General features: G+C 37.2%; 2 protein-coding genes and 1 non-coding gene across 5 annotated transcripts; 1 reads left to right on the top strand and 2 right to left on the bottom strand.

Moving 5' to 3' along the window:
- The first annotated feature begins 1,778 nt into the window (after window positions 1-1,778).
- Window positions 1,779-6,877, top strand: LOC137956203 (uncharacterized). The gene is made up of 3 exons (XM_068803585.1): window positions 1,779-2,144; window positions 5,434-5,711; window positions 6,452-6,877. Exons 1-3 carry the CDS (start codon window positions 1,910-1,912, stop codon window positions 6,764-6,766), a joined length of 828 nt encoding a protein of 275 aa, XP_068659686.1. The 5' UTR covers window positions 1,779-1,909; the 3' UTR covers window positions 6,767-6,877.
- A 154-nt stretch (window positions 6,878-7,031) lies between these two features.
- Window positions 7,032-7,103, bottom strand: TRNAQ-UUG (transfer RNA glutamine (anticodon UUG)). Its single transcript has one exon. It is a non-coding gene; the product is annotated as a tRNA-Gln (tRNA).
- Window positions 7,104-7,625: 522 nt separating this feature from the next.
- Window positions 7,626-13,800, bottom strand: LOC137956199 (filament-like plant protein). Of its 3 annotated transcripts, none has more exons than XM_068803580.1 (5): window positions 13,674-13,800; window positions 12,598-12,853; window positions 10,303-10,552; window positions 8,298-9,739; window positions 7,626-8,142 (listed from the first exon to the last, which is right to left on the bottom strand). In XM_068803580.1, the coding sequence occupies exons 2-5, from the start codon at window positions 12,706-12,708 to the stop codon at window positions 7,762-7,764; spliced, it is 2,184 nt and encodes a 727-aa protein (XP_068659681.1). In that variant the 5' UTR covers window positions 12,709-12,853; window positions 13,674-13,800; the 3' UTR covers window positions 7,626-7,761. The 3 variants fall into 3 exon arrangements, with proteins under 3 accessions (XP_068659681.1, XP_068659682.1, XP_068659683.1); XM_068803581.1 differs by having other exon boundaries at window positions 12,598-12,718; XM_068803582.1 differs by having other exon boundaries at window positions 12,598-12,712.
- Window positions 13,801-14,038: the final 238 nt, after the last annotated feature.

Genomic DNA, 14,038 nt, shown 5'->3' with positions numbered 1-14,038 from the left:
CGCTAGGTAAATGGAGCCAAAATGCGTTAGTGCGCAACGTAAGTGCAGGGGGAAAGTGAAGTCCAGATGTATTTCGCTTCCCCCCGTTTTAGGCATAAAAGCGATGGTAAGTGAATTCAAAGGGGTCGAGCTCTGAATTCACTTACCATCGCTCATACATCTCAAGCTCGGGCTGTCGGGAAGGAATTTTTGTCGAACAAGGGTTTCAAAAAAAAAATTTCTCTCTTGCTCAATCATGACCTTCAGCAATTTCAATCGCCCTCTGTTCTGCGACCTTCGACTTCTCTTCTCTCTCAGCCTCCCTCTCCTCTCCCTCTCAACCTTTGTCGCAGAGCACGGGAGGCCAAGCCTTTGTCGTAGAGCCTCTCAGCCTCCCTCTCTTCTCCCTCTTGGTGTATCGTCGGAGTGCCTCCTCCGTCGCCGTTGCCCGCTGCCTCCGTCACCGTAGTCTCCCACCGCTGAGGAAGACTACGTGCGCCGTGAGGAAGATGATGGTTTAATTTTTCCTAAGTTAAGAAAAATTAAACCATCGTCTTAAAAATAATAATTTATATTTTTTATTTATAAAATAATTTTTTTATTTATTTTATAATTACTACATTAAATTAGTGATTTAATAGTCATAATTAAAATATTGTTAAAATAAATATTTGATAAATTGTTTTGGTTTAATTAGCCCATTGCTATAATTAATTAAACCAATGGTTTTAAATCATAAAAATATATTATGTTATTGATAAATATATATTTATTTATTATATTAATTTTGTATTATTGTATTAAATTAGTGATTTTAATGTTAAAACATATCTTATGTTATTAAAAAATATTTTATTTATTTATTATATTCACTTATGTTATTTTTTATTTATATTTATTTTTAATAATTTATTTTAGTCGCACGTAATTATTGTATTAATTTATAATAAACTATAATCATTAAGTAATAAAATATAGTTTTTCATTAATTAGGATATTAATATATTATAATACTACACGTTAAATCACTTATAGGTCCTAATTAGTGTGCAATGTAAGTGAAATGTATTAACTAATATTAATTTATTTTTCTGAAAATCAGATATATCAAAATATTTTATTTAATAAATAATCTATATGCACTTTATATCACACTTTCTATTATGCACACAAACAATTACCTTTACATTGTACTTTACATTGTGTACACTACCACAAATAAGTACTTTACACTGCACTTTCCATTGTGCACACTAACACAAACAAGTACTTTACATTGTAATTCACTTTTCCTCTAACCCCCTATTAGTATTCATGTTAAGTGAATTCTAGAAAACAACAAATGGGAACATATATGTTAAAAGTTGAATATATATTTTAAAGCAATATATTTACAATGGGTTTGACAATGTTGAAGCCTTCGTGTTATACCATTTTCTTTATCTATTTACGAAAAATAACAATTTATCTAAATTTAACTTATTTATTTTAAAATTATATAAAAGAATAAAAGCCACCCGTATAGATGTGTAAACTTGATTTGTCGGAGGCGATTCGGTGGCGTCAGCTAGTCCACGAAACAAACCAGTCGCGGTTCGGACACGAGGCAGTGAAGCCCCGTATCTGTCCGAAATTCCGTGTCAGCAATCTCGAGTCACGAGTGCCGAGCGCGTAAGACCTTGGTCCCTTGCACATGGAGTTGGACGGCTGTGATCTCTCCCGTGTAATTGTGGGGAATTCCAAAAAATACTTTAAAAATCGAAAAGAGAAAGCAAGGCATAGAAGGTACATCTGATTGAACACGGCGTCACCATGCCATAAACTTCCTGAGCTCATGGAGCTGAGGAGCCCGCGGCAACGAGGGAAGAAGAAGCGGAAGGTCTCTCAGCCTCCCACTGACAAATAGCAGTGAACAATTCATTCCTGCCCAATGGCAAGAGGGAGACAAGACACGGCAGTGTTCTTTTTAGCCACCCTTGTATTGTGGTTCGTCTCGGTTGTGTTTGAGATAGTCTTCAACGGAAGAAGGGAGCTCCTCGCTGTTGTTGCTGGCTGCTGCTTCTTCCAAATTGCGAATTGGTTCATTCGGTTCTCGCTCTCCAGGGACCCTCTATTTGTTAATACCACTGTTTCTTTACTTCATTCCACTATTACTTCTGTTTCCGGTACTACTCTCTCCTCACTTTTTCTTTTTTGAAATATTTTAATTTATGATTTATATTAGTTACATGGAACACATTTCGTTGAATTATTTCTGTGGTTCCTTTCTGAATAATGCCTGTGTATTTGTTTGAAGAGACTGCTTGCAGTTAGGTTTTGTGGATGATTTCTGGTGATTTTCATGTTCTGAAAATGGTTTTCGGTTAATGGATATTTCATTTATTCTTTTCTTTAACTTAGCGGAGTTTCTCTTCGTCATAGTGGAAACGAGTAAGTTTTGGGTGCCTAGGTATCCAGAGACCTAAATTTTCTTGGTTTTGCTTCACGAGGACGGACTTAAATTTCAAGGTGTTTGAAGTTATCTTTTGGAGGTTCAATTTAGGCATCTCGTTTTTTATTTGTGTTTTTGTAGTCATTTTTCTGTGGATTAAGCCTGTGGGTCAGTTGCCATTTAGGAAGGTTTTTCGATGAGTGTATCAATGCTTAATCAATATTCTGAAAAAGAAAAAGGACTGAAAGTGCTCATTATTATTCTTTCGGTGGTATTATTTGTATTTTCCTTCCTGTCTGATTCTGATGAATTTTATTTCCTTTCTTTTTCTTCTTTTATTTGCTAAAACAAAGTTATTTCATTTTTACTTGGGTTGAGCACTTGGGTTGGTAATGAATTTCATCTTGCTTCTTAGTTTGTAACTGGTTATTATTACACTTGCTCTTGTGCAGATCTACTAATGCAACAAAATCTAAATTTGTGCATGAATCAGTGAAAACAGATATGAGAATTCCTGAGTTATTTGCATTTGCCTGCGTTCCTTCCTAAGCATGTTAGAATAACTAGGAGATGGTTGACAATTTTTGTATTATTTTATACTTCAATTTAGTTGATATGCTTAGGTGACTTAACCTTTCTCTTCTTTGGCAAGAGAGCATGTTGTCAGATGTTGCAATTATATGTTTCAAATTCAATTGATATATGTTGATAGGCTGGATTTTCAAATCCTAGGCTTCAACAACATCTTCAAACTGAACCTGGTCTCTAACCTAAGCTGGTACTGTTTTTCATGACTCTTCATGCTTTTTTATCTTCCATTTGTGTTTTCATTTTTTGTTGTCATGGTTGAAGGATCTCAAATGCTGAGTCCAAGTGCCTTGGTTGTCATGTTTATTTTCCTATCACTGACGGGTTCTATGGGTTGTTGAATCCATTTAGAGTGCGTACTCTCTTCTTACTTCAATGATTTAGGTGTATCCTGAGCTCTTTTTTACTCCAACAGCCTTTCATGTGTATGTCCTCCTCATCATCGTCATTGTCACGTACTACCCTTGTAGTTTTGATCTGTGTATGTCCTCATTAATGTCTCATAGTTATCTACAGTAAAGTCTGGTCATGATACTTTCTATGTAATGGACTCTTTCATAGATTTATGACTTTCTTGCACTATCTTTTGCTCCAGCTGCCCTTCTTGATGATGATGATCAATCACTATCATCATCATTGTCATGTACATCCCTTGTACTTTGGATTTGTGTGTGTCCTGATTAAAGCCTCCTAGTTTTCCACAAAGAAAACTTTGTCATACTATTTTCTCCGTGATGGAAACATTTGATGAAGTATACTGGATCTCCAAGCTAGGTGGAAAACTAGTTTGAGTTGTCTCTTCATCCAAAAGTAAGTCTAACTCAATTGGTGCCTGTTTTTTCAGTCTTTCTTAGCAGTGTGCTGTCTGCATTTGGGAACTTCCATGTCTTAGACAAAACTTTCGAGTTTGTCTCCTTGTATTCTCTCAGACTTGAAATTGGAAGAATCATTATCATCTTTTGAGGAAAAGTTTCAAATTCGACAATGTGTTCCTTCCAACCATTGGTCAGTACATCTATCGAGAGTGAGACTGTTGAGCATTTTGAGATACTATTTCCTTAGTAGGGCTGTAAATGGATGGATTCAGTCCGGATATGGTACTATCCAGATCTGATCCATTTCCATCTATTTAGACACCTGAAATACTATAGATAGTAAGACTATCCACATTTTGATTTTTGGAATCTCCTCCGGCAGGTTTTTTTGGATTCGAATACTATCCGAATAAAAAATCTGTAAGGGAAATGTCTAACAAAAAAAAACCTGAAATAAAAATAAGAGGAACTGAAAAAAAAGGAAAATAAAAAAATCTAAACAACTCACCTGGTAGTCAAGAATACAGGATAAGTATCGTACTTGGTTTGGTTAGAATGGAGAATCTTTTCAAGCTGATTCAGCAAAAACAGAGAAGAGAAGGAAAAGGAAGAGAGAAAGGAGAAAGTGGGAGAAAGAAAGATAAGTAAGAAGCTGCACGATAGGACAAAACAAGTTGCGAGGAGTGAAGCTGAAAAGTAAAAAAAAATTATTTGTAAAACCAAACAGTAAAAAGCTAAAAGTGAGGGAAACTAAAAAGTAATAGAAAGTTAAAGAGGAAAAGTAAAATGATAAAGAAGGAAATATGAAGTTGGCTAAAATAGTTAAAGACAAGTACTTACGAGGGAAATTAGGTAGATTATGGATACAAATATTTGCCGGATCCAAATCCCTAGATTGTAGTTCTGATTCGGAACCAAATTGGATACCTTATTGGATATCCAATGAAGGTTAAATAGAACTGAATTTTTGGGTTCAGACTCGTTTATACCCCTATCCATAAACTTCGAAGAGTGAAAAGATTAGGTCAGTGGTGTTGGTACTAGGTTCTGAAAATTTGATTGTCGTTTATATCCAGACTTAAGTCATGAATTTGCTTAGTAAATGGGACCCATCAAGGATGAATACAGTAGGTGAAATTAAACTTGGTCCCCCCCCCCCCCCCCCCCCCCCCAAAAAATAAAAATAAAAAACAAAAACAAAAAAAACAAAAAGAAAAAAGAATAAGTAATCCCAAAAGTAAGTGACAGAGTGGAATTCTGAAATCAGATTTCGGATAGTTTTACTATCTATCAGATTTCAGGTATCCAGATAGCTGGAAATGGTCCATAATCTGCTCTAGGACTGTACAAATTGGTGTTTCAACTGATGTATTTTGGACCATGGCTGTAGCCATTGTGTACACCATCTGTATTGTTGATGATATAGGTTAGTAATTATATCAGTTGTTTCAGCCAATACTTATCGGTTTATCACTTCATTTTTATGGGTTTATGGTATGAGAGTTATGACATGATCTGCACCTTAGAACTATTTTTTAACTTTTTTTCTACTGTTCTGTTGTAGATATTTTTCTTCTTCTCTTTTCCACTGCCTAAAACTAGTCTTTCGATTTCTTGCAGTGGTTCTTGTTCTGTTTAATCAATGGATGAGTAGTGGTCTCACCAACATGTTTGATCACTCAGAGTTATTTAGCGGCAATTGGCCTGGTGCATACACTGCCTTATGTGTCTCGTGCGGTTATTTTGCATATGACCAATTGGATATGTTACATTACCATCTTTATAGTGGTTGGATTCCTTCCATTCTTGCGCACCATTTGATATTATTGGTTTGCTTCACCCTTGCTCTTTATCGAAATGTCACCATCAACTATCTTGTTCTCACGCTTGTCTGTGAGGTATGTTGAATCTTAACCTTCAAACATTTGGCTTAAATGTATAAAAAAAAATAAATCTGGAAAGAATAAACCCAAGATGTTTCTTCATTTTGTGCTTGTTGTCACTTGTGGGTATCTTTTGATCTGCTTTGACTCAAAACTTTCTAAACATGTTGAATTACAAAAAGTCTTCCAAGTTTCCTTCTCTAATCTATTGTAATCTACTTTCATCAAATGCCGAATCCATATTAACCTAGATTACTTGATTACAATTAGAGCTATTAATGTACAAATATTTGATTTCACTATTTACTAACTGCCTGTTCCAGATATAGATATGAATGTATATCCAACGGATACTCTTGTCAGTTTAGGAAGATGTCAGATCCAAGTTGGACTTTCCGAGTATGTCCGTTACTGTACATATATTTCTTAAACGAAAAGTTGGAACATGCCGCTTGCGATAGCCTAATGGTGTATTGCAAGAACTCGCCAAGTTCTAAAAAAGTTAAAAGTGGCCAGACAGGAGAACCAATCTCTCTCTCTCTCCATCAGAAGATGCTGCAATATCTTTTGTTAGCTAAAATGAACTAAAACCAGTTCCAGTCCAACCTGCTTGCAGTTGACCAAAATTCATTGTGCTAACCTGACTGTAATCCTTGACTTTTTCTATGATATCGCTCTGTATATCATTAGCATGTTCTTGGGGTCTCTACTCATTATGCATCTGTAGTAAAGATAATCTCTTCTTTGATTCACAGATGCACTCTATCTTTCTGCATGTAAGGAAAGTGCGTCGCATGGCTGGAGTACGTGATGCAGAGAGTAAAGTAGTGAAAATCGAATGGATCCTAAATTGGATTACCTTCTTTTTTGCGAGACTTGGATGCCATTTATTCATCACATACAAACTAATAGTAGATGCCCCCAAATTTGGAAATGGGGTGGAGCTGCCACTGGCCTTCTTTGGCATGGCAGGCATGAACTTGCTTAACTTGTTTCTCGGGCAGGACCTCTTTAAAGCTTATAGGAGAGAGAAGAATCCCAGTATGCATCGCGTTCGGAAGAAAGACTGATTTATGCTTCAAAACTCCTTTTTGTATATCCAATATCGTGTAAAGAATTATCTTGCACACGACAGATGTTATATTTGTTGTACTCATAAAATGCCTTATTTCATTCAGTAATTGTTGTGCACTGTGATATGGAGCTCCTGACTACGATGAATTACTGGTTTGTTTACTCTCTTAGAGAATTAGGATTTTCTGAATTTGATTTTGAGTATCTTGATGCCGAAAAGGGCCACTACTCTATTTCAGAAAAAATCTTGGACAAAATAAAAGGTCCTACCGGGAGTCGAACCCAGGTCGCTGGATTCAAAGTCCAGAGTGCTAACCACTACACCATAGAACCTCTGTACATGACCCGATTTATTTTTACAACATACTTTCTTTATTAGATTAAGTTTAATGGAAATGGGAAACAGTAATCATAGGAAACGTAAAAGTAGAAAACAATAAGAAGATAAGCGAAGTCTCCGACTCTACGTCAGACTGAGCAATGGTGGCACTTGCGGTTGTAAGAGAAGCAGATAGAAGAAACCGACAAACAGAAAGGAAACAGGGTCTGGTGTTGATTGTCACAGAAGGTAAACAAGATGAAAGAAAAGGAAACCAAATAAAACAGAGAAAAGGACACAAAATACTGATACCCTTTTTATCACAAAACTTGGAGAAGATAAAGAGGGAACTCTTATCACCCCAACCTTGTTCCCTTGTTCCCTTGTTAGCGTCCTGTTCACCTTTAAAATATTGCTCCAATGGAGGTTGTCACTCGCTTTGCAAATAACTCCTGTTAAATTGTTTGGAATATGTCCAGAGCGATAGACAGGTAAATTAATGAACAAGAACCCTGTAATTGGCGCTGAAAAGACCAAATCCCAGAACTGCTATTACTACTCATAGGTTTCACTTGTATTAAATTTTGATTATAAGCCAAACACCCCATCAGTTCAGCTTAATCAGTGCGTCAGCACCAACAAATAGTTGGGCTTTACAAGAAATTTTACTCTTCAAAGACTTTCAACATGAACACTACTTCTACCCCGAGAGAACAACTTTCCAATCCCATTACGAGCTTTCTCTACACCATTATTTCCGGTGGACGACAGGGATGAAGATGAAGGTGGGGAGTCATCTTTCCCACTCTGTGAGGGACTACGCCCACCAACTAGTTTTGGAGAACCAACTTTTGATAAATATGATTCGTTACTGACGTGTGATAGTTTCGTTTCTCCACCTATCTGTGCCAGTGATAGCCCATTGAGCTCCGGCAGTTCAGGATCAAGCAAGAAGTCCTCCAGGCTTGCAAGCGATTTCAGTTGACGCCCAAGAGAGGCTATGGTTTTCTGACACTCAGCCAGCTTTTCAGCCGCCACAGCAAACTCCTTCTCCTGAATACAGACACTAGGTTATGAATGATCATCACATGTATAGCAGGCTCTTGACAAAGTTGATTTGGCCATAGTAGTAACGTTTATCCTTTCATCAAATGACAGAAATTTAACATTAAAAGGATCCAAAGGTATAACAAGGAAAGAAGTGTAACCTGTTTTAATTTTAATTCACCATTTGCAGTAGCTGCCAAACGAGTCTCAGCCTTCCTTTTCATTGACATCTCTTTTTCAAGATTTTGACACTTCGCCTTCATTTCTGCTGATAAGGTCTTCTCCTGTTGAATATCCATCTCCAAATTCTGACACTTACTCTTGATTTCTTCAAATAGTGCCCTCTCACGTCCATACTCAACCTCCAAATTCTCATACTTGGCTTTAATTGCTGCTGACAATGTTCTCTCCTGTTCAATATCCATCTCCAGTGAACCCACTTTTGCTCCGAGCAGCTGAGCCTCAGCATCAGAGGCTTCAAGCTGTAACTCAACCATCTTTCTGCTTGTATTCACATTCTCAACTTCCTTCTCACTGGCCTGCATCAAATCTTTAATCACCTCCAGCTCTTTTTGCAACTCCACTATCTTCTCCTCAGCTTCAACTAATTGAGTTCTTGATTTTTTGAGCTGATCATGAGTTTCATCTAAAGCCGTCTCTAAGCCTGCTTTCTCTTCTTCCAGCTTTTGCAGTTTCTCTTCCAATTCAGACACTCTTTGAACCACAGCTTCTAATTCAGATCTAGAAGGGTCGCTGTTCCTAGAACTCAGCCGCTTAGTAATGCGTCCTTTCTCCTCAGGTAAAGCTGCCAACCTCTCCATCTCTAAGAAATCATCCATAAGGCCAAACTCTGCAGGAGAGGCTGCCAGGTTTTTGTTGCCTGCCTTTTCACTGCTGAATAGATCAAGCTCAGCAATAAGAGCTGAAGCCCAAGAATCGGAGCAGCTCGGTTCACACTCAGACCATTCCAGACTACCGATTTTGCGTGTATCTGTTTCAAGTTGGTTCAACCGGTCCCCACTATCTGATTGACTATCAGTAAGAGAATCCACATAAGCAAAAGACACTTGCTTCTGGTCATTACCAGAAGAAGAAGCCTTATGTGTCAAGACTCGAAGTCTTTGGCACTCGGCTTCAAGCTTGGCCACCTTCTTTATGCTCTCCAAGTGCTGCTTACTAGCTGTTTCAGCTGTGCGGGTGCACAGATCTCTTTCCAAAGTCTTAATCTTGAGTTCCTCGGATTGCACAAGGAGCTCAAGCTTAAGTGCTGAATTCTCTTGCTCTGCTTCCTCAAGCTTAGACATCAGATCAAGATCAAGAGAAGAGGAGGCTACTTCAGATTTTGCAGCCTCAAGCTGAGTTTGGAGCCCACTGAGTTGCTTTTCTAAGTCTAGTTTCAGAGATTCAAATTGTTGCAGTTTTTTTGCAATGCCTTCATGGATCTTCTGCTCTTGCTCCTCCCTTGCGTGTCTGAGCTGTCTCACACATTCTTTGAGGGCGCCATCAAGATGGCCTATCCGATCTTCTAGAGCATTATTCTTCAGGACTGTAGCTTCGAGTTGCTGTTTTAAAACTGTAGCTTCCTTTTCTGCCTTCTCCCAACCTAAAAGTGTTACATCCAACAAAAAATAAGAAAAGGTATTGAATACTTCATATGTCACTCTAACACTTAAGGAGAAAAAAGATGTCACCCAATTTTAGGAAATAAATAGAGAACTATTGGATCCAAACTGTAATTGGAATCAGGGGCATTGAAAAAGTGAGCCATTCTCCATGGTTTAGGCTCCATTTGATTAGTCTTAACAATCATATCAGTATATGCATCAGACTAATGTGAAATGAATGGGCCTTCACAGATTGATAAATGCTCAAGGCCTCTCACTGTTTTTTACAGACCCAACCACTCTATCTTGCCCTGTTGGAAGCAAAATAGTTTGATGGTCAACCAAAATCATCCAGCCTTCCTGATTTTCAAGCAACAAAACCAGTCCATGGTTAACGGCGGTCCAGTTGCAGAAAAGGGCATCCTGGGAGCATATAACGATGCTGAAGAAATAATTCTTAAATTAAAGAACGTTCATCCAGTGCAATCATAAAAAGCTCTGTGCTACACCAATCTGGCCATCAATTCATTGTCAAGACAGGGTAACAGGTTGAACTATATACCTGTAACGGCTTCTTCAGCTACCTTGGCATGTTGTTTGACTAAATCTTCTTTTGCTCTTATGTTCAGAAGAGCAGCAGATAGTTTCTCCGTCAATGTCTTCTCACCATCTGATAGTTTGTCTATCAAAGACTTCTCACTGTCTGAAAGCTTCTCATTTGAATTCTTATCTCTCTCATTGGCTTCACCACCTGAAGGATTTGATGAAACTTCTGGTGATTGAGCCTGATTAGGAGAAGCCCTTAATGCCTCCTGCACCACCGACATAAGGTTCTTAAAGAGATCGGTAAAAAATTAAATCAAACCCACAGCCCAAGGACAAGGGTTATAAGGTAAGACCTTTTTTTTCTTTTAAAGGCAACATCAAATAAACTTGAAGAGCCAGATTTCTTTGTTCGACAGAGCACTGTGAATACAAGTTATCAATGCTTGCAAGGCATGCACCTCTGGTATTTGTGTTACCTCTCCACTCTTCTCCCATTTTTAGGACAAGGGGAACAAATAATAAAAATGTTCAATCCTTGATGCTTAGCTAAATAATAGGAAAGATAGCTAATATAATGCAATAGATGAATCAGAAGGTAAGTATGTTAATTCATTATCTAAGTCCCATTTCCTAGGCAAAGAACAATTTAAGCGCTTGAATTTGGACAGGCATCAAAAATCCTCTCAAACATATAAAAGTCATTAAACACGGCAAAGACCAACGCCCTGCAGCTCAGTTCTATCTTTTTAATTTTTTAGAGTCAACTAATTTTAGAAAATACCATTTTAAAAACAAAATTTGAGATAGATTGACAGCTGCTATTAATACATTTGTTCTTTTTCCTTTGAATAGCAAATCACATTATCTTAGTGGCAAGAGGAACCTCTGTTCATATTTTCAATAACATACTGTACAAATGTAATTTTAGTTTAAATTTTCAAGATATATCAAAACACAGAATGCCCAACACTTAAATTTTTTTTATTCACCATAGCAAAACAGCTAACTGAACTTCTGCCTTGAAATTTCAATAGATGAATGCTGCACCAAAACACGATGATTGTTTTGTTCAACCCACACCAAAGAAGATTCAAGCATTTGACTTAAATATGAAACTTTAATATGATTTAGCTTCAAAGGTGGGTATTGCTATTTTGGGGCTCTTCTTGTCAGTGAAATGAAACCTTGTATAGTGTTTGTTGTATGTAAGGTCAGATACTAGCTTCAGTTCAACCGAAAAATGGGTTAGCCATAGCTAAGCAGCTCAGGATTCATGATGATTTATATATTATAGTTTTTTTTCCTTTGAAAATGTTATATATGTAAAATACAGTTGCTCTGTCTGTCCTTTGCTTCTGAGGCAGGGTAAGAATGAACTGATGAGTTTACAAAGAACGAGCAGCAAAGAAAAGATGCATCTAATAACGCTAGTTAACACTAACACCGTAACAATCAAATCCCTGTGGCAACTATGTTGAAATAACTGACATGAATCTTCCTCCATTCTGCTCAATGATTCCCTAGTTCAGCCACTAGATTGCCCTTTTTTAGTTTTGCCCATGCATGTGATGTTCAGCCTACTTCTATATCATGTCACAAAAGAAAATTGATGAGAATGAGAATAAGAACAAACAGTGAACAAATAATGAATAAAATAAGCTTATTTCCAGGGAAGTTAGTATTCTCATATTGGAAGAATCAAAATTAAGTTTACATCTCTTCCTTCTTTCATCTTAGGTAAGTTCATAAATAACTTGGAGAGGAGGTCTATCCAACAGTCATAAAAGTATACCCGAGGAATGAGAAGATACTTAACAAGATTTGTTTTGACCCCAGTAATCAACACTGGACCTACTTAGTTTGTGCAATGGTTAAGACGGATAAGTGTTTCAAGTTCTAGTTAAGATTTAAGAAAACACAAAATCTGGTAGGGGCTTAATGTAGGTTCAGAAATTCTGATTTCAAACAGAAGTTTTAAGCTGTGTTACCATCGAAATAACAATGAAGTTCTGCTTTCAGAGACAGCAGGAGCTTGATAAGATATGTAATTCCTCCATGGCGGAGTGAATCACAACTAATAACAAAAGCTTCATGGTATTTGCATTGTTTAGGAACACAGATAAACTACCAAAAGAAACATGAAGAAAAAAAAGATACATAAATAAATAAATAAATAAATCAAAATATAAAGATTTGCACCAGCTCAAAAAACTCTGAAAGAGGAAAAAATTGAAATACTAACTAGAATAAGCAAAGAGGAAGATGCATAGACGGACCAAAGCAATGGTAAAAGCTGAAAATGAAATCTAACCTGTTCATCAGAGAATCTCTCCGACAGAGAAGAAACTGATCCGGAGCTTTCTGTCTCACCCGGACTCTTCTCGGACGATTTCCTTCTCCACAGCCAACTCCTGCGATCCATGTTCCTGAGACTTGAAAACGTAGACTATTCAAAACGATTCCATCCACACAATACGGCAGCCTTGCTTTTCAGTCCAGAGAACCACAAGAACCGGGAGAATAAGAAGCGACTTCCACAAGATGACGATTGGACCCAAAATGGAACCCTAGAAAACACCAAGTGCAGAAGCCATTGATGATTATCTTGCAACTACAACTGTGTTGAAAATGACTCTTCTTTTACTCTACTTTGCTTCAAAAACAAACCAACCAAACTTCAACGAAGTCTAACCTTTTTTAAATACTAGAAAAATGATTATACAATACTAAAAAAAAGACAATAACAAACGGAAAATGGGAAGATAAAACGTACATTTCAAATCGCCAGCAGAAGAAAATGCTGAGATAAGCACAAATGAGGTACCAAAACTCAAATCAACTAACGAAACTAAAGACGGAATCGATAAAAAAAAAAAAAAAAGGATAATAAAAGAATGACTAGTATCAAACTCATAAAGAGAAAAATCCGCCAAAAGCCATAATTGTTAGCTTAAAGTATAAAATGCCAAAAAATATTCACAATCTATCACCATAAAACCCCCCACATTTCCAACTATCAACAAGGAGAAAGATAAGGAGAGAAAGCAAACCCGGAGAAAGTAAGCCTTAAGTAAAATACGAAACTCGTAGAATCCAAAAACCGATAACACCCATTACAGAAAAAAAAAATCCAGAAACAAAAGGGATGTAAAGAACAACTCGTGGAATCTAAAACCAAGTTTTAAAACCCATAAATCAAAAAATAGAAAAAACAGCAACCGGTAATAAACGGATGAAAGACCAAACTGTCTGCAATAAGCAGCGAATATCAGTACTATAAAAAAATGTGGAAAAGCCTTAAAGAATGGCGTAGAATCCGAATCACGCAAGCACAAGTACAGATTTGCTGGGAATTGAAGAGGAGAGAGAAAAAGATGTAGTGTTTACCTCGGGGGTTAATTTAGTAGAGAATTGAGAGGGAGGAGTGCATGTGAGGGGGGGTATGCGAGTGAGAGCGCTTTTTCAGCTTTTTGGGTGCGTTGGGGCCATCATTTTCAAATGGGTCTGCCCTGATTCCCGCCCGCGGACGACGACCCTATTCTTCTCACCATTAATTTTACTGCCGATCTATGCCTCCGATCGCTACTCTATGTATCCCGTCTCTCTCCCTGTCTCGGAAACATTACTTTTAAAAAATTTCTCGCTTTTCTAAAATTTTGGCCATTACCTAGATTTTGGCTTCCATATAATTTTGAGATCGACACTCGTTAATGCCAAAATTACCCAACAATTGCTGGTTTTTTTTTCTTTCA

This window comes from Aristolochia californica, unplaced genomic scaffold (assembly GCF_029961685.1).
Source record: "Aristolochia californica isolate CCGP_79_NKW_82.1479 unplaced genomic scaffold, dmAriCali1.0.hap1 SCAF_2, whole genome shotgun sequence".
NCBI lineage: Eukaryota > Viridiplantae > Streptophyta > Magnoliopsida > Piperales > Aristolochiaceae > Aristolochia > Aristolochia californica.
Note: the sequence above shows the minus strand (reverse complement) of the source record. Positions and strands in the feature narration are given on the sequence as shown.

Bases quoted from the DNA above. Each gene is read 5' to 3' on its own strand.
- LOC137956203 (XM_068803585.1), top strand. From the start codon at position 1,910: ATGGCAAGAGGGAGACAAGACACGGCAGTGTTCTTTTTAGCCACCCTT. The intron at 2,145-5,433 runs GTACTACTCTCT...GATTTCTTGCAG, and splicing joins CACTATTACTTCTGTTTCCG to TGGTTCTTGTTCTGTTTAAT. The intron at 5,712-6,451 runs GTATGTTGAATC...TTTGATTCACAG, and splicing joins TTCTCACGCTTGTCTGTGAG to ATGCACTCTATCTTTCTGCA.
- LOC137956199 (XM_068803580.1), bottom strand. From the start codon at position 12,708: ATGGATCGCAGGAGTTGGCTGTGGAGAAGGAAATCGTCCGAGAAGAGT. The intron at 10,553-12,597 runs GTTAGATTTCAT...TCGGTGGTGCAG, and splicing joins AGAGATTCTCTGATGAACAG to GAGGCATTAAGGGCTTCTCC. The intron at 9,740-10,302 runs GTATATAGTTCA...TAACACTTTTAG, and splicing joins AGCTGAAGAAGCCGTTACAG to GTTGGGAGAAGGCAGAAAAG.